The sequence below is a fragment of the Polyodon spathula genome, chromosome 8 (assembly GCF_017654505.1).
Source record: "Polyodon spathula isolate WHYD16114869_AA chromosome 8, ASM1765450v1, whole genome shotgun sequence".
In the NCBI taxonomy this organism is placed as follows: Eukaryota; Metazoa; Chordata; class Actinopteri; order Acipenseriformes; family Polyodontidae; genus Polyodon; species Polyodon spathula.
This window is the reverse complement of record NC_054541.1, coordinates 20,178,570-20,197,616: the sequence shown is the minus strand read 5'-3', so window position 1 is coordinate 20,197,616 and position 19,047 is coordinate 20,178,570. Positions and strand designations below refer to the sequence as shown.

Genomic DNA, 19,047 nt, shown 5'->3' with positions numbered 1-19,047 from the left:
TTCCTCTAACCTGCTTCATTCCAAAACCACATAAATAAGTGCCTCAACCACTACTCCATGTCTTCAAAATGGCTTCCAAGATGTTTTGGTGTATCATGGCCTTAAAACTGCTCCACAGAGGAAGAAATCCTTACCAAAGAAGATGCTGACTATACAACGGAAATTTCACCCAAGTATTACACAAGTCATGATACAGTTGACATCTATGCGTGCATGTGACTAGATAACAAATATCTTAACACATAAATGTTATTGTTAGTTTAAAAGTTGTTCTTTAAATAATTGAGGTTATTCTTTTATTAATCTGATTGCAGTTTTAAACTGAGTGATTCAGAGAAAATCTCTTGTAGTTAATGCTACAGGAGTTGCTTTGCTGACTTGAAGTATGTTAGATTTTAAAAAAAAAATAGTCTCAAGTTAACATCCGCGAGATCAAGTTCACATATATCTATATCTATATACCTATATATTATATATATGTTATATGGTATGTATAATATATATAAGTTGGTTAGACTTTACTCTTTCCTGAATACTTATCGTTGTGGCATAACAAATCTGACGTTTTACAGAGGATAAAAGTCTCCACACTGAAGTGTTCCCTAATATAATGAATAATTGTTTAATTAACTTTTAAGGAAATATATAAAAATATATTTTTTTTATCAATATGGATGGGGGGTTGGGGGAGGGGGTGGGTGTGGGGAGGGACTATTACTGACAAACAAAACCTTACTGTGTAGCCCTGCTAGCCTTGTGACTGTTAGGAACAATGAGCCCCTCATAAAGCAGTGTTGTACCCACGGCACCCACAAGCCCTGATCATTGTTAGCCATGTGCAGTGCCTGGTGGTAATTGTGCTTCTAACATATAACAGTGTCCTCAGAAGCTCAGTATATTTAAAAGGGGATTACTTGCCATTGAGAGTCAAGGTATAGTAGCCGTATATCACAGAGAGACTAACTATAGCACAGTAGGTTTAGAATGGATATGGATTGTATAGCAGCCATATAACAGGACAGTGTAGGGTTAAAGGTAGTATTCAGTTGGGGTTGTTGTAGCTTTCCCCACAGTGTATATGAAAAGAGCAAGTTTGTAAGCAAATGGATGTTAAGGTTTTACATTTTAACAAACTAATTGTGTTATCCACTTTAAACAATGATATCATGTTTTTTCATATGGAAATAGATTAACCTTGTTTCCACTAGTGCACTAATAAAATATTTTATAAAACAAAGTTTTTTTTATTTTTTTTCTCTTGCAACAGGGGAAAATACTGTCTAGACTACAACTCCCAGCATGCAGTGGTGTAGGTGGGTTGAAAGCCGGAGGAAGCAGTCTTACCTGCTCAGACAGGTAAGGCAGAGAGAGAGAGAGAGAGAGAGAGAGAGAGAGAGAGAGAGAGAGAGAGAGAGAGAAACAACAGGTGGATGGAACCAGTTGGGGACAAGGCAGGAAAGGAAAGGAAAAATACAGAAATAAAAAAGCCCAATGGAAACTGGAATTCTGACTTAAAAACCAATCATTCTTTCAAAAATCTTTCAGCTACGGCATATATTTCTGGTTGGTTTTGTGAAGACGCTGTGTCTTGTGTGAATTGTAGCTCTTAGATTTCTTAAGAAGAGATTAATCTCAGGGAGGCAGGCTGCTATAGCGGTGAATGTGTGCTGAGACCAGTGGGTTTTTTTGTGTGTTTCACTGTTAGTTCTTAGCTTATCTTAGCTTAACAGGTGCAGTCTTGCATTTGACAGTACAGTTTATCACATTGTGACCCCAAATTATCATTACAGTGTCGGATTTCAGTTCTTATCGGGAGGCTCAACAACAGAGTAAATAAACCTTGTAACGAGTCACTGAGTGCTAGTTATTGGCCAACTATGCAGTCCACAGGTTCTGGGGCCGAGGAGGCCTTTGACTATCTTTTTAAAATCATCCTGATTGGGGACTCCAATGTTGGCAAGACCTGCGTTGTCCAGCGTTTCAAATTGGGCAATTACGTGGAAAGGCAGCAAAACACCATCGGAGTGGACTTCACCGTTCGAACCTTGGAAGTTGAGGGCAAGAAAGTAAAGGTAAGGACAAGGGGACATGCATGAGTGTGTTTATAAAGCTGTAAGTAGATCAATTCAATTAGTATTACCTCTGAGGTGCAAAAAACAGCACATCCAAATGGAGGGGATCGTTAAAAGTTTAAAAACTCTCTATTCTCTATTCATTCAAGAGGTAACATTCATAATATTACTACTATAGTATTGACAACCAATTAATATTGTGTGTCTATTGCAGTAATGTTGTATCTTTATCTAACCTGTGCTCAACGTGCGGTACTGGCATTGTGGTGTTGCTGTAGTGGTCTACATGGATGTGGTAGCTTAAACTGCCACATTTAAATGCTTAAATGTGCTGCATTGTTGATTAAAATGGGCTACCGGTAGCACAGATTAACAGACTAATCTGAAAAATAGCGCCTCCCTCCAAATGGGCTACCTCAATTGATCAATACGTAGGTCATTTGGAGAGCCAGAAATGACAGTTAAAATAGGGTAACCTGTGTTTTAAATAAAATATGCAGGTTTTAACCCACTAAAGCCCGGGTAGCTCATGTCGAGTATATTATATTATTATTATATGATGGATAAAAACAAATATGCATAATGAAAAGGATAACTTAATGAACCAAGTTTATTATATGACAAATACAAGCAATTCACACAATGAAATGACCAGTATGAAGCTATAATTTCATCCTCAGGAAGATCAAAAAGGGTAATACTCTCCCTTCTTCTCAGTACTCTCTCTCTGTTCCTGGGTTGTTCAGGAAGACGAGGAGCCGGCACTCTCCGTCGTAAGAAATACGTTATGACTGCTGCCATAATGCTCTTTCCTATCAGCTGCTTTCTGACTTTTTCTTTGCGCGCAAGTAAGACCAATTTGAAATCTGATTTATTTGTGGACCTTTAAGGCAACGCAGCTGCTCTGCTGCTTCATAAATCTTATTTTAAAATCACAGACTTAATTTACAAATGAGCCCCACCTACAGTTGGCCCATACATATAATTAAGGCTTGACACGTTTAAAATGCGTGGCTTATGAGCAGTGGAGCGCATTTTGGAAGTGCTAATGTAGCCTTAACTTGCCAAAAGTGTCATGATACATACTGGGCAATTTTAAGGCCGGTGTAAACTCTGTGCTATGGCCTAATGCTGGTGCAAACTCCAGATACATATATTAATTTATTCGCACAAGGATATAATTAGAGTGGTCTAGGGACCATGTAAAACCCAATGGCACAGACCTCATTGAAAACCATTCAAGGGCCCTTGTATCCTCACACCCTGTGCTGGTACAGTGCTGTTACACAACTGATGTAAATGGCAGAGAATTTAACTATAGGTATCATTTAAATTAGTAAAATGTGACCACTTATATAAACAAAACACCTATGTTAATGATTCAATTAATGCCATGTTAAGTTTGTGGTTCAAGACTTTTATATTCTGTGCTCATCACAGTATATTGTAAGACATTTCTTCTCTGCCCTAACTTCTAACCTAATATCTGTGGTACAAAACCCTTGCAGTAAGATATATTGTTCTAGTTAGTGGAGCCACTGTGTTGGATTTTCAAAGCTACTCCCTTAGCGGGCGAGGCCTGTTTTGTGTGTAGCTGTCCTTATGCCCTGATTCCTGTGACTATAAGTGCAACATTTTCTCTGTGCTTCCCAAACCTGTTTGTCAGCCATAGGTGGGGGAAAGGATGTGTGGAATGTATTTAGTGTTGTCTGCTAACAATTTAATGAGACCATAGTTCCTTTTGTCCTAACAGGTGTGGCGTCTGCCACGGTTTGGGCAGGTGAAACTTTGAATTTGCAATCAGTGACTACGCCACGCCTTGTTTATATTGAGGTAGGGGGACCTCGAAGTCGTGACCAACATATGGGTTCCCTCAGACAAGCCCCTTCAATTAAATGAAAGTCAGAAGTCACAAGTGCCGTTTGAAATTGCTTTTACAGAGCAGTTTTATTTAAATAGTACAAAATATATTTTAAAAAGTATAAATACTGCAGATTCTCTTTTTTTAAGGTAGCTATATCAGAAGGAATTGAAATTGAGGTAGATAAGTATCTAGTTCCTATAGTTTAACAACTAAAATTGAAGCTCAATAGAAACCAGGGTCAGTACAGATTTATATACAAAGACAACCGTACCACAGAAAGCATAGAGGACACCAGACACAGTAAAGGTGATACGACACAAAAAGAAAGTAATAACAAAATGTGAAAAAAAGAAATCAATATAAATCCACACAAACACCAAGTGCAAACTCAATTAGAAACGTAAAATAAATGTGCAAACAAATTCAAATCCCAAAATAGAAATCAAACATGACTATTCCCTGCGTCTATACGAACAGTGGTAGGTTTGCACTTTGTTGTAACGCAAGTGCAAAAGGCACAATAAGTTACACTTACTGAAAACCCAAGGCATTATTAGAAATTATATTTAAAAGAAAATAAACAGACAACTAAAACGATCAGTGGGCCTAATCAAACACAGCAATACGTACATAAAGAAATAGAGAAAATTGGTAATTTCACAAAATAAACATAGTCAAAGCAAACACATAATAATAAGAATAAACAATAATGTAAACAATAATCATGGTGCACTACTAGTGGAAAACGTCTTGCACAGCTCACCCTGATAATAGTCTGATTTGAGAATGACCCCCCCCCCCCCCCCCCCCCCCCCCCCCCCCCCCCCCCCCCCCCCCCCCCCCCCCCCCCCCCCCCCCCGGAAGATGAGACAGACCCAGCATTCCCCATCCCTGACTCAAACAGAACGCGCTCTTTATAGGAATTCCCAGCAACCGCACGGTACTAGTGTCCCACTCCTACACAGGGAAAAAAAAAAAAAAACATGCTTCCTTGTTAAAATGTGTATTTTTATTTTTGGTTTGTTTTGCTTCCTTCCTAATGGTTACTTAGGATAAAAAAAAAAAAATAATAATTGTAATATTAGCCCTTGCTCATATATTAGTTGAGTGATTAGTTGTAACCATTGGATGTTCAGGGAGCAGGTGCAGGGGCTTCTCCCAGTTAATCCAGCTATCTATCAATTAACCTCCCTATTTAAGCCCTGGGTTGAACGCGCATTCTCTGTCTGTTTTTTTTTTCATTTTTCACCTTCCCTCCTCCTCCAACAGTCTGCAACAGTGGCAATCATTTCCCAACCTTAAGCCCAGTCAAGCTGGCCTTCGACCTCCGAAAGAAAGGTTCTCCGGGAGCCAGAGGGGACCCCCGGCCAAATCTTTTAACAATCTCTATCATTCTAGGTTCTCCCTGAGGGCAGCAGCCTTGGAGGTGGATCGGTTCTGTCTCACCACCGACAGGGCGGCTCTCTATGAGCCAGGGGACAACCCTGCATTTTTCTCAAATCTCAATTTTCTAGCACTTGTTCCCCTTGGGGCTAGCATACATGCTCCACCTGAGCCAGAGTATTCTTTACTAACAACTTGCTTGCCATTGTTCTCTCTGACCCCTTTGCAGGTTAATTTAATTTCCTCATTCAGAATTCCTGTTGCCCCATGGTGCTCTGTCTCGGAGGTCTAGCCATGCTGATCTCCAGAAGCGTAGGCGTTCCTTGTTAGTCAGGGTGACTTCTAGTCTTGTTAAATGTATCATCTATCTTTCTCTTCCTTTTCCCCTTGGGGGAAGTAACGCTTGCTTCCCAGCCTTGCAGGCCATCGGTTCAGTCTCACCTCTGTGAGGGCAGCTCTCCACGAGCCAAAGTCACAAGAATACTATTTCAAGCCCCGGGTCTTACTCCCTGCAGCCTTCACTTCTGTTCCGTGAATTGACTAAAAACATATTCATGAGAGGATCTGTTTGGGAGTATAGTTAGTGCACAAATTCAAATGTTACGGTACAAATAATAAACACATTTTTAGTACCAAATGCTAATTTTCTTATTTTGCAATGAGGTGCACAAAACAGAGTTTTTAACATTTACTGAGGTTGAACCTGGTCATCCAGATTGTCAGTTATGATTTATTCTTGAGTCACTCTGAAACGTATTTTAAGAAGAAACCGTTTGAACAGCAGCGCTCAATTCCTTGTGTACCTTAAGGGGTTAAATAATAACATTACAGTTTTGCCAGCATAAAGTAAGACAAAAATAAAAACAAACCACAAATGCAAAAAGTGCAAAACTGAAATTAAACAAAAGAAAATAAAGAAACAGGGTGAAGAGTGTGGATTTTAAAAAAAAGATCTTCCCTGAATTGCACCACAATGCCCTGTAAAATAAATGTGTAAACATTTTATTGCCAGTGACTTTTTATGGAAGTTTATTTATTTATTTATTTATTTTCATTTTTACAAAACTAACATGTATTTCACACTATGAGCAAGTAAGGGACAATTCGGAACATTCTCTTGTAATTACATGAAGACATTACCGGTATTAGGTTTTACACCACTATCATTTGCCATTGTGCTAGAACTGTACCCCTTCTGTCTGGAGGTTTCAGCTCAATCACTCCTTTACTAGTTTCAATTTACAAAATGATACAACAGTTGCAATAAAAGGTAGAATAATTAGATTGACAAATATATTTTCCCCGTTTTATTTAATATATAATTTATGTCAGAACAGTTTGGGACTGACAAACTGCTGGTTTAGAACATAATACCAAACAGCAATTCTTGTTTTTTTTTTAATTATAAGTCTTTGGATGCGCAGAATCAAAAGACAGTATTTGGGAATCTCGTTCTTTTTCAATTCGAAGACGACCACCACTTACATTGGTGTGGGATATTCCTGCCCTTCGGGTAGGTATTGCTGAGGGCTCTATACCAGAGCTGCCGATTGGCCCCTTCCTGTGATGACGCACTCGGTCCCGCCTACCGAGGGAATAAAACTGTCACTCGCAGAATGATCCTTCTCTTTTTCCCTCTCAAGACGGTAAGACCTTTATGTCTAGCTAAGTGTGAATAAGTAAAGAGTTTCTCGAGTCGAATTGAGTCTTGTTGTATTTCCCTTGCATTCGTGCTGAAAGCCGGCTTGCCGCTTTCCTGGAATCAACGACTTAAGACCCTGCCGGCCGCACAGGCCCGCCACCTCAGTGAATGTGGCCTTGTAAACAAACACTGTATTTTATTTCACCGTGTTTATTGTCTGCTTAAACTCGCCCACCGCGGCTTCGGCCTTCTCCCTGGTGCTGCGGTACCGTGGCACACACATCCCACGATACTATTGTCTCGGAGTACAGGTGCTTAGTATAAGCAACACGCGGTGCCCAGCACCTCAGTGGTAGTGCAGAACAACACTGCACGATACACGGTGCACTTAGTACCCTTAGTACTCGTTGTGTGCGGTGCTCAGTGTGTGAGGCCCTTCAGCCCCGACTGAAGGAGGTTCGGCTAGAGAGAGCCAAAAGGGTGAGCTTCAAGTCCTCTATGGGTGGATTGGCAGCGGCTCGGAGCACCCCAGATGACCTGTCCCAGGGACCCCTGTCAGGTTTTCGCCTCCTTAGAAGGTGCAGATAAGCTTGGCCTGGCGGGATTCCCCCCAGTAGACTCCACCATCGCAGCCCTGGTTAAGGCCCTGCCGGTGGGTGACCCAGCGTGCATGAGCATACGCAGCAGAAGCACAGGCAACTCGCTTGGCTAATACAGAGAGTGTGCTTACTGCATATTTGGATGGTGTAAAGGCAAGGCCCCGCTCCCCGAGCCTGTGGCCACGGAGCTGTGCCTCCTGTCCAGCACACTGCAGCAAGTCTCCGGTCTCCTAGGACAAGCCCTTGGCCGGAGCCTAACTAGCCAGGCAGGTTCCAGTTATGGGCCTGGCCCCTGAAAGGGAACACTGGCTAGCCCTAGGGCTACCAGACGTGGCAGACTCCATTAGGTCTTTGTATACCTGCAAGTGGAAGTATTCTCAAGCTTGGTGTCTGACTGGGAACTATGACCCCATTACTTGCCCTATGCCAGTCATTTTGCAGTTTCTGCAAGAACTGCTCGATGCTGGAAGATCGCCTTCCACCTTGAAGGTGTATTTAGCGGCTATCTCTGCTTGCCACGCCCCCGTAGATTCTGTCTCTGGGTGCACATTTTTTGGCTGCCCGTTTCCTTAAAGGCGCAGGGTGATTATGTCCTCCTAAGAGGACTGTTCTCCCTGAATGAAGCCTTAATATTATACTAGAGGCTCTCATGAAGGCCCGATTGGAGCCCTTGCATTCAATAGATCTGAATTATCTGTCTATGAAGACAGCCTTCCTCTTGACTATCACCTCCGCTAAGTGGATCAGTGAGCTGCAGGCACTGTCTTTACACAGCTCTTGCATGTGCATTTGGGAAGATGGCAGTAGGGTGTCGCTGTGCACCAATCCCCCTTTCCTCCCCAAGGTGATTACAGCCTTCCACATCAACCAATCTGTGGAACTGGAGTCTTTTCATCCCCCTCCCTTTGCTTCTATAGAGGATGAGAGATTCAATTTCCTCTGCGAGCATTGAGATGCTACTTGCATAGGACAAGAGCTCTGCACCAATCTGACCAGCTCTTTGTCTGTCACTGGACACGGACCCTAGGACAGCCCCTCTCTAAGCAGTGTCTGTCACACTGGATTGTGGACACAGTCTCGACTGTGTATGATGGTGCTGGCTTACCCCTGTTAGGATAGCCGCACACTCCACTAGAGGGTTAGCTACATCTTGGGCCCTTTATAAAAGGTGCCTAGATGTCTGATATTTGTACTGCGGCTAGCTGGGCTGCGCTGCATATTTCCTCCAGGTTTTATCGTATTAATGTGGTAGATCCTGCATTGCCTTCTGTAGGCATAAGGGTCCTTGAGGGTATAAGTTCTCACCACTAACCTCTGGATTAGGCAATGTTGTGCGTCCCTCATGTGCTGCCATTCCTTCTCCCTCGTGACGGCTTTGATATATGTTATCCCATACCAATGTAAGTGGTGATTGTCTTTGAATTGAAAGGGAACGTTAGGTTACTTACCGTAACTCTGATTCCCTGAAAGAGAAGACCACCACCACCCGCGAGGTCGCTTCGCACGAGGAGGATCTTCCTGCGAGTGACGGTTTTATTCCCTCGGTAGGCAGGACAGAGTGTGTCATCACAGGAAGAGGCCTATTGGCAGCTCTGGTATAGAGAGCTCAGCAATACCTACCCAAAGGGCAGGAATATCCCACACCAATGTAAGTGGTGGTCGTCTTTTTTATCAGGGAACCAGGGTTACAGTAAGTAAGTTAACGTTTAGAAACATACGTATTCACTTTGTATTCGGCAAAGTTATTTTAAATAATCAAAACTAGTCTGCACTGTAAATGTTTATCACATTATCATTTACTTCTCGTCTCAGCATACCCCCATCCCCCTTCTCCCTTTTACTTTGGGTATGTTTCATATCAGGTATCCCCTTCATGACAGTCTTGACCCCCCAACCCCACCCCCCCCCCCTTCACGAAAGTCTGGATCCGCCCCTACATAGTATGTATGCCATTTCAAATGTTTACAACAGAAAAAAACATTAATCTAGAAAAAACTATAATAACTAACAATGGGACAGTTTCCAATGAAAAATAAAAATAAGTCTCACCTTTTTCTCACTCTATTTTGGTAGTACTTTCGGGTTGTGTGTGTGTTTCCGTGTAGCTTTCTTTTAGCCAAAGAAATTCTCCTTCCAAAGCAAATACTCTAATTAACCTAATTAAAATACAGGTGTATTTAAACGTTCTGACTGGGCCTTGTGCGACTGCTGCTATTGTACAGCTTTCTTAAACTAAAGTTTTTAGGCTGCGTAGAAACACTGCAACTGCAGATTGCCTCGGATTGCTTCATTTGGCCTCATTTGAAAAAAAAAAAAAGAACAGACATAGCGTTTCACAAATAATAATAATTAAAAAAAAAAAAAAAAACATTCCATAAGAAAGTGCTGTGCACTACCTTGCACTGTTTGCTAAACATTTTTGACTGCATATATATTTACTATTACTGGTAGTAAATCTACAATAGTCTACCCTACTCGTTCACATTTCCCACTACATATTACCTCAACTCTATAGTTAGTCGCACAAGCCTTGTGTTAATTTAATACAGCTATGCTAATTTAATACATTTATTTTTCTTAAGGCTAGTGTACAATGAATTGCATCTTAATGCTAAGGCTCAGAAAAGTAACTTAGCAACCGGCTTAAAGCAATCAGATATCCGATGGCCAATCATGAAGACCACAAAAGGAAGTGTAAAAGATGACAAAATTATATTTTTGTGCTTTGCAAAGGGCTTCACTATTTATATAATTATTTATTTTTATTTGTAGTAGCTTCAGTACTTTTTTTTATAACCTTACTTATAAAACAAATTAACTATAAAGCATGTTTTATTCAATAATCAAAATGTTCATAAATGGTGTTATATAAAATAAAATAAATAAAATAACACTGAATGAAGAGGTCTGTAAACCCCTTATACTGTATGCTTATTTTTTTTTCCATTTGGCCAAAGAAGCTTGCCAGGGCTACTTCCAGCACATCTCAGACAGTAAAGGAGTGCTTGGTGCTACTGCCTTTAGTTATAGTAGAAAGCTGAGCAAGCTTATATCACAAACAGGATTTTCACTGCTTCCACACACACAAAAATAAAATAAAAAAAACTGCATTTTTGGTTAATTGTAAAGCATTTTAGTAGGAGAAGGTGATGACCCACCTTTAAGTCGTACAACGTTTTAGACGCGCACTTCCTATAACGTGAGGAATGTGAGTGGTATGTGCTGCTACGTCGCTGAAATCATGACGGGGAGGAGCCAGTATCGACTTTCTGAACTGTGTGGAACTTTTTGTTAAAGCCATCATAACAATTATCTAAAGGGACTCTGTAAGCTTTCAGTGGCTTGGCACTTTCTGTAGACCCTTTTGTGTTTTCTTCCCTCGTTTTATATTTTGCAAGTAAACAATATCGAGAAACGATTAAGTTACTATTATAACAATGGTTCCCTGAAATAGAAATGTAACCATTACCGAAAGAGTATTTACCTCCTGAAGACCCAAAACTGAATAAGATATAACAAAGCTGCTAGCAGAGCCTGTGACACAGTGACGCCTGCCCCCAAGGGTATAAAGGACTGCGCACACAGATTTCAGCATTATTTTTCCTTCAAGCCTGCTGCAATCATTGACACAGTGACCCGGAAGGTTAATGGTTCAATTTCAGGGTTTTGTTGTTCCACGACATTAAGTCTGTAGAATCGAGGTATGGGGAGTAGCTCACACTGCTGCATTGCAAATGAATTTTAGAATTGAGTCATAATAATAATAATAAAAAAAGTATATGAACATAATTTAGATATTTTATTTAACATCATGTAATCAAAGACACTGTAAAATTATATAGCAAAAGTCTACCAGAAGACATAATAGTAGTACAGTACTATAGTACATAATAACAGTAAGTTCATTTCAGATTTTGAAATGTCACATTTTTAAATTTTTGTCAGTTTTTCGTTAAGTGCATGGAAAAGTACAAAGCGGTATGTAATTCAATATGTTAACATAACATTATTCAGCAGGTTTCATTCGACTTTATGGAGCAAAATGAGTTAATTATATAGGGTGATGCAAAACATTGGGCCATAGCTGTAGATTATCAATGGATTTCAGTATGAGGTGTGAATAAAATAAATACCAAACAATAACCACTTTTAGCACAGCCGTGTGCTTGCATTTTGATTGAGACATCTTGGCTGGCAGTTGTTTGTGGTTCTAGTCTACACTTACAGGCTTCTTTATTGCTTTAGTTGCAACTGAGTTTCCATTGTCACCAGCACCTCCAAACTCACATGTTCATTGAAAGGAGCGAGCTGTGAATTGTGCCACTTAGCTGTTTAGTGGCAGGCCTGTGTTGTGTCTGTGTGCCTCTGTCTAAACAGGGTCTTTGTTTGCAAGGACCGATGTTGTTGAATATATAATATCCACAGCCCTCAGTGCACTGAATATTTAATATCCACAGCCCTCAATGCACAATGCTGCACCTGCGGGCATCAGTACACAGTGCGAGTTATATGCTTCCCCACCTCACAATCAGACTGGAAGTTTTTTCATCAGCAGCTTCTGCAATTACACAGAACAAACCTTTATGAGTTAGGTATGGAGATATGGAGGCATTGAGCCTTATGCCAAAAGGAATACATTACCTGTATTGAAAGACTATTTTGTAAGTGGTTATAGACAAAAAAAAATTTAAAAAAGGGGGGGGGCAGTTTTGAAAGAAGCACAGCTTATTATATCGGGTACTATACAAGGTAAAAGAAGAAACTGTTTGCACACCTTAGTTTAAAGTATTTTGGGAATTCACAAAGCCTTATCATTGGCACTATTTTTTTGTTCAAAAAGATAACAACTTATTATCTATTACTTAGTTATGCTTTTCTAATATATTTTAAATCTTAAAGCTAAGTGCGGTTTTTAGCTGGTTTAAAAAACAGAATTTGGCTACTTCTTTGACAGCATTTTTACTAAAAAACATTGTTAGCCTTAATGAACGTTAGTATTGTAGTTTGTAGTAGAAGTTCCTAATATTCTCTTCATTGCAATCACAAGGACGACTGACTGAATCGTACAATTGTACAGGGGTCAGGAGATGTGTGTGACTTGACTGCAACATCGAATTTACAGCGGTTGGGCACTATCAAAGCATTTTCTTTAAAAGAAAAAAAAAACCTTAAAGATTCTTAAGTTGATTCTTAAGTTAATTCTTCAGTCAAGGTGCATTGCCTATTGAAAAAGTACCAGAATGCTGTTCCGGCATGTTCTGGCTCAACTACACCACAGCTCACAGGAATCTGTCTCAATCATCAGCTCTCAAGTTACAATTCATGACATTTAGTTGATTGTTTATTTAAACAATAATACACAACAGGGTGTGCGTTATAATGTAATATCACCATGCTTTGAGTGCGCTGTGAGGCACGAGACGAAGTCAAGTGCTTTCAACCACTCAAGAAGTGAATTATTGCTGTTATTAAATGGGTCTATGAGTGCGTTGTTGTTGGTAAATAAAGACTTTATTTAAATAATTTTATTTGTATAACCTTCCACTGAGAGAAAAGGTAGTTCCACAGTAACTCAAATTGTTGATTGATGATTTCATTTTTTGGGGCTTCAATAATAGTTTCTTGTTTAGACTTTGTAAATATTGAACTGGATGTTGCCATTCATTGTTTCCACATGTAAGTATGGGGTTTGCCCAGTAGACGGAGCTGCTGCTGCTGCTGTTGTGATGTTTTGTTTTTAAATCAAAGTCAATGTTCTTTTCAGTTGAGATCGGGTCATACTTCAGACTCCGTGTCACCGGTCTCTGACCCTGTGAGACAGGTTGGAATTACATCATCCGATGTACGTCTTTTTTAAAAAATCGTACAGTTTTTTCTCTTGCGTTTGCGACCTGAAATCACATATGGTCAGACAATATTGCCTGCACCTGACGTATATCGTTCACCTGCGAAGTATGAACCAACCTTCAGTCAGTCACAAAAAACTTTCATAGCCCATTTTGTCTGGCGCTTGGTGTTTTGCTCAGTTGTTGTCATTTCTAGGTTGTCTAAATCTGCTTCATTTACCTCAGTATGGCAAGATGTTGACATTTTCTTTTTTTTCAGCTGCAGAACCTTCATAGTTAATCTCAGGGATTGCTGTCATACTGACTGACTCGAGTGGTTTTGTTTACCCAGGTGTACAGTTGCAGTTGGCGTATTCATTTAGTTTACTGTGATGAGGCCGCTACGGAGAAAGAAGTTCTGCACTGTTGTGCTATCACCTGATATCTAATGGCTAGGGAGAAGCTCAGCCAATAAGAATCTAGTATTTTCGCCAGTTGTTTCTAATAATGGCTATTTTACCAACAACACTGCACAGACAGCAGCAGATTTACTGGTGTCTTTACTATTCCCATCTGTTGAAATATACTTTGCCTACTGAAGGAAAAACGTTCACTGATGAAACCATTTTAAATTATTATTTTGATGTTTTAATTATAAGTGACAGGCCAATAGCAACTTCTGTAGAAAGGCATAGCCGTCTGGCAGCACCGGGGGTTTGGGAGGCAAACTTGTCAGGAGCTGTTTCTCCTTACATCACTGCTGTGGACCATACTGGTCTTGGCTTGCCTTAGAAAATACTTGAACAATAAGCTGATCAATGCTTTACCTAGTACTGTATTAGAGTTCTGTTTATTTACATTTTTTTAATATCCACTTATTTAGTGTTTTATGCTTGTTTTTTCCTTTTCTGAGCTTCCCAATGTCAGCGCTGCTTGTTGTCCTCATTTCTGCTTAGTCCCTTTTAAGTAATATTAAAAGGTTTTGACTGTATATTTTAGTGCAAATTGAATGATTGTTGAGGACATTGCAGATTAATGTCAGGTTACGTAGTAGTAATGCCTGTGGGAAAGGGCGCCTCCTTTTCCCCTTGCTGTGAGATGAATCTCTGTCTTTGCTATCCAGATGCAAGTCTGGGACACAGCCGGGCAGGAGCGTTTCCGCACCATAACACAGAGTTACTACCGCAGTGCGCACGGGGCCATTATCGCCTATGACATCACACGCCGTTCAACCTTTGACTCTGTGCCAGACTGGATCCATGAGGTGGAGAAGTACGGAGCTGCCAGTGTGGTGCTTTTACTAATAGGTACGAAGATGGTGAAGGTGGGGGTGGGGGTTAAGGGGCAGAACCTGGCTATTACACCCTTTCATAAAATAATCAGACACTGCTCTCTAAATATGATGTGATATACGAGATGGGCAGATTTTCAGAGGCTCCAGGATATTACAATCAGAACCAAAATCAAAGGTGATTATTGTCTGAGTAGGCTGGGATACTGTCTCCCAAGAGAGTAAAAGATGTAGGCATAGGTATCAGTACATGTGTCCAGTGCATATGTCAATGTGTGACTCCTGTCTTTAGTGCATATGTAGCTGAATTGCCTTGTAAATACTGCTTCTGCTGCAAGCTGTACCTCAGATCCAATTCACTTGACTTTACAGATACAGAATCAGACATCTGTGTTTAATTCCTGTATTGGTATGTTTCCCCCTCTCTCCATCCCAGGGAACAAGTCGGACCTGGCTGGGGCACGGCAAGTACTGTTTGAGGATGCCTGCACGCTGGCAGAGCAGAACGGGCTTCTGGCCACACTGGAGACCTCGGCCAAGGAGGCCCAGAACATTGATGAGGCCTTCCTGCTCATGGCCCGCGAGCTCATGGTGAGGAACGGACTGCAGTTCCAGAGCGAGGGCCCCCAGATCAGCCTGTGCATGGACTCCCGGCCCGTCTGCACCCCTCCTGAAGAAAAGAAAAGCTGCACCTGCTGAGAACATCAACACAGAAAACTCAAATCACTACAAAGTACACCACAAGCAGGCCACGAGACATGTGTCCCGATAGTCATCTAGTTTGGATGGTTTAAGATAAATCATAATTATTTATAGATTTAAGGAAATTGATGTGGTGGACCATGCATTCATACCAACAGTCCAGCATTCACATAGTGGACTACTAGTGTTGCAAAGTGTAAGACATGATGTACCACCAATCGTTGCTACACTGTGGATCATTTACCCTCCATACATACAGCCTGCTTTAGATCTTGTAGAGCCTGCTTGGGAATAGGATGACCATGACCTTGCCATTGATTCTGTCGTTGAGGAACCTGCTGAAGGTGTCACTCAGTTGGAAATTAAATGAAGATCCCCAGGGGTGATTTATCAACCCACTTATTAATATTTCTACACACAATAAATTTGACGGCAGTGATATTAAGAACCACCATGCAAATGCAGATTATTCAGACAGATGAGTACTTTGCTGTTGCAAGCTGGTGTATAGCCATGGCCAAAAGTTTAGCATCATTTAGAATATTAGGATTCAGACAATTTAAAAAAATGTAAAACTATATGAACATTATTTAGTTTATTCAACATCATGTCATTAAAGTAATTACAAAATGATGTTGCAAAAGTCTACGTTTGAGACCTATGTAGCTAATGGGAGTGCAAAAGATTTATGGAATTATTTGCTAGCTACAATTATTTATAAATGAACTCATGAACTCATTGTGAATAGAGCTCACTGTTTGATATTTATGAAACTGTTAATAGAATGTTGTTTGCTTGTTTTACAATATATAATATTTTCAGGAGCTAAACTTTAATAAATTCATTAAAATAGATTATTTTAAGTAAAGTGGTGTAACTTTGTTAATTCCATGAGGATTGAGTTATAAATTACACTATTATTATATTTTTGTAATCATCTTTTTTATTATTATTGTTGTACACATATACATGAAAACAGAACATGCAAACATACAGCACTGTATATGCCCAACACTCTGTGTACTTATGCCCAACACTCTGTGTACTTCTCCAACATGTTGGCAAGTCCTTCAGCCCCATGCTACACATTTTTGATGGAGTCCAGTACAACCATAGTGGTATTTTAAACTGTATTCATTTAAGATGTCCTTTCATGGATCTATTTATATCAGCAAGATTTTCCCAACCCTGACTCAGTGTAATACCCAGGTCCCACTCCCCATGCTATTTTAGCTCCAGTCAGGTTGGGGGTTGTATTATATATTAAAAAGGAACATATACAAAAAGCTTGGTAAGACTGATTTAAAACTTGAATTACTGATGAAGCCTGTGGCATTTTCATACCGCTCCCTAACAAACCCTTTAAGCAGTGACATAGCTGCAGGTACCTCCAGAAGTCAGTCCTAGGAATGCTTCTTATTTTTTTTTGTTTGCAATCGTCGTAGTCTTTGTGGAACAGAAGACTCAAATCATTATATGTTGTCGTGTAGTGAAAGGGAGACTGCTATAGCAGTTAAATTGTCTGTCTAGTTGTGTTAATGTCAGTAGATGTAGGTGGTGAATTAACTACCCTATACCCTGTTATGCCACAGCTGGATTTGTAGAGCATTTTACAACTCTGGATTGTATCAACCACCTATCTTTAGAGGTAGTCCCTGGATAACAAGGAATAGGTGATGGTGCAATTTAGGGAAATTTCCCAGTGCTGTAAAATGCTCTAAAAGTCTAACTGTGGCTTATCCGGGTCAGTTTCTATTGATCAAAATAACCCCTTAGTTTCTTAATAGTTACTTTAGATTCTATGATCTCTGAGTGTTCTTGGAGTTTTAAGTGTAAGAGCATTCCTTTCAAAGCATTTACTCCAGTCTTTAACTACTTTTTTTTAAAAAATGAAAATTCAACAGAAATGTACAAAACTGAGAAACAAACCATTTGAGAGAATTTAAAATACTTTCATTTACATTACTTTGATAGTAGTTTTATAGAGTCATTTGGTGCTTTTCTTTTTAAAAAGAACGGAGTAAACTTTGAAAACGTGGCCCTAACTGTCTAATGAGGGAAGATGTGCTTCAAACCACAACAAACCTGTAGCAATGTAATGTGATGTGAATAAATAAAAGTACAATAAAAAATCAAAAAACAAATAAACAAAACAAAACTATAAACATATACAATATGTTATTTTATTTCAAATGGAACTTCAGGAAAAGGGAAAAAAATATTGTACAGTAACTCGGGTAAATGATCTCAGCACAATGAGTTGGTAAGTGTAAAATAAATGGAAGACAGAAGAGTTGTTTGAATAGCATTTGTGATATAGATACATAATTAAACCCCAATCTCAAGGCTGAAGCTGGTTTAAAGAGGACAGGCAGCAACCGCAGGTGAAGCAGGATAGGCAGCAACACCAAATGATATAGAGCAGTTAACAACCCCAGGCGATGCAGAACAGGCATCCTCAAGTGATGGTGAGCAGGCATCCTCAAGTGATGGTGAGCAGGCATCCTCAAGTGATGGTGAGCAGGCATTCTCAAGTGATGGTGAGCAGGCATCCTCAAGTGATGGTGAGCAGGCATCCTCAGGCGGCGCAAGCTCGGCAACCTAGGCGGTGCAGGACAGGGCAGAAGCGGTCCCTCAGGAGGCGACGGCAGCAGCAGACTCTCAGGAGGCGACAGCAGCAGGTAGTCTCCCTCTAGCGGCAGAGGCAGGAGCGGCAGGGAATCTCCCTCTATTTCAGGAGACTGATGCGTCTCTCCCTCGGTCACTGGAAGCTGGTGCTTCCCCTTCTTGGGCTGTGGAAGCTCAGCATCCCCCCTCTTGGGCGATGGACGCTCGGGCTCCCCCCTGTTGGGCGCTAGATGTGATGGTGTCTGCTGCTGTAGCAGCCAAAACCATTCAGGAGCACCCGACACTGACCCCTTTGAATAGGTCTCCCAGACGCAAGGGTCGTCGTAGGGGCAGTCCTCCCAGTCATGCCTGAACTCTCTGCACATGATGCAAAGAGGAGCCTAGTCCGGGGGTCCCAGTCGGGTTGAAGCACGTGACCACCATTTCTTCTCAGAATCATTCCACCACACCTACAGTGGCTGCTGCCTTTTTTTCTTTCCCATTTTTCCACAGACAAAAAGCAAAAAAAAATCCTTTCCTCTTCCAAAAAGTATTTCCAAAACAAAACAGAAATTTACCTGCAGTACCTGCTCTGGCCTGGGTCTGTGGAAGTGCTAGAACCCACGCTGGACACCATGTGTGGCACGGTAGCATTGTGGGCCCAGGTGTTATTGGAAGGAAAGAAGACTAAGGCAAGAAAACTGCAGTTTAACCACTGCTGGGCAATTTTAATAAACAAACAAAAAATACCAAACACAAAACAAAAAGGCAAACAGGCCAAAATAAAGGTTTAAACAAACACAAGTACCGTACAGGCTGAGCAGTCGCTTCACTGAACATTTACAAACACCATGTTGTGTCATTATGTGTTGTCCTTGTATCCTAGAGAGTGGGTTTTGATATTATTGTATATATATGATATATGATATATATATATGTATATATATATATTATATATATATATATATATATATATATATATATATATATATATATAGAGAGAGAGAGAGAGAGAGAGAGAGAGAGAGAGAGAGAGAGAGAGAGAGAGAGAGAGAGAGAGAG

At 40.5% G+C, this 19,047-nt stretch overlaps 1 protein-coding gene across 4 annotated transcripts; it reads left to right on the top strand.

Annotated features, from left to right (window-relative positions):
• The first annotated feature begins 840 nt into the window (after positions 1-840).
• On the top strand, positions 841-15,964 carry LOC121319564 (ras-related protein Rab-19). Of its 4 annotated transcripts, none has more exons than XM_041257137.1 (5): positions 841-932; positions 1,268-1,356; positions 1,791-2,072; positions 14,509-14,692; positions 15,113-15,964. In XM_041257137.1, exons 2-5 carry the CDS (start codon positions 1,300-1,302, stop codon positions 15,373-15,375), a joined length of 786 nt encoding a protein of 261 aa, XP_041113071.1. In that variant the 5' UTR covers positions 841-932; positions 1,268-1,299; the 3' UTR covers positions 15,376-15,964. The 4 variants fall into 4 exon arrangements, with proteins under 4 accessions (XP_041113071.1, XP_041113074.1, XP_041113073.1 ...); XM_041257140.1 differs by having other exon boundaries at positions 843-932; positions 1,884-2,072; XM_041257139.1 differs by lacking the exon at positions 841-932 and adding an exon at positions 949-973.
• The last annotated feature ends 3,083 nt before the right edge of the window (positions 15,965-19,047 follow it).

What these genes read in the sequence shown, in the direction of transcription:
- LOC121319564 (XM_041257137.1), top strand. Translation starts at nt 1,300, where the DNA reads ATGCAGTGGTGTAGGTGGGTTGAAAGCCGGAGGAAGCAGTCTTACCTG. An exon ending in TTGAGGGCAAGAAAGTAAAG is followed by an intron (nt 2,073 to 14,508) that starts GTAAGGACAAGG and finishes TTTGCTATCCAG; the next exon opens with ATGCAAGTCTGGGACACAGC. An exon ending in TGTGGTGCTTTTACTAATAG is followed by an intron (nt 14,693 to 15,112) that starts GTACGAAGATGG and finishes TCTCCATCCCAG; the next exon opens with GGAACAAGTCGGACCTGGCT.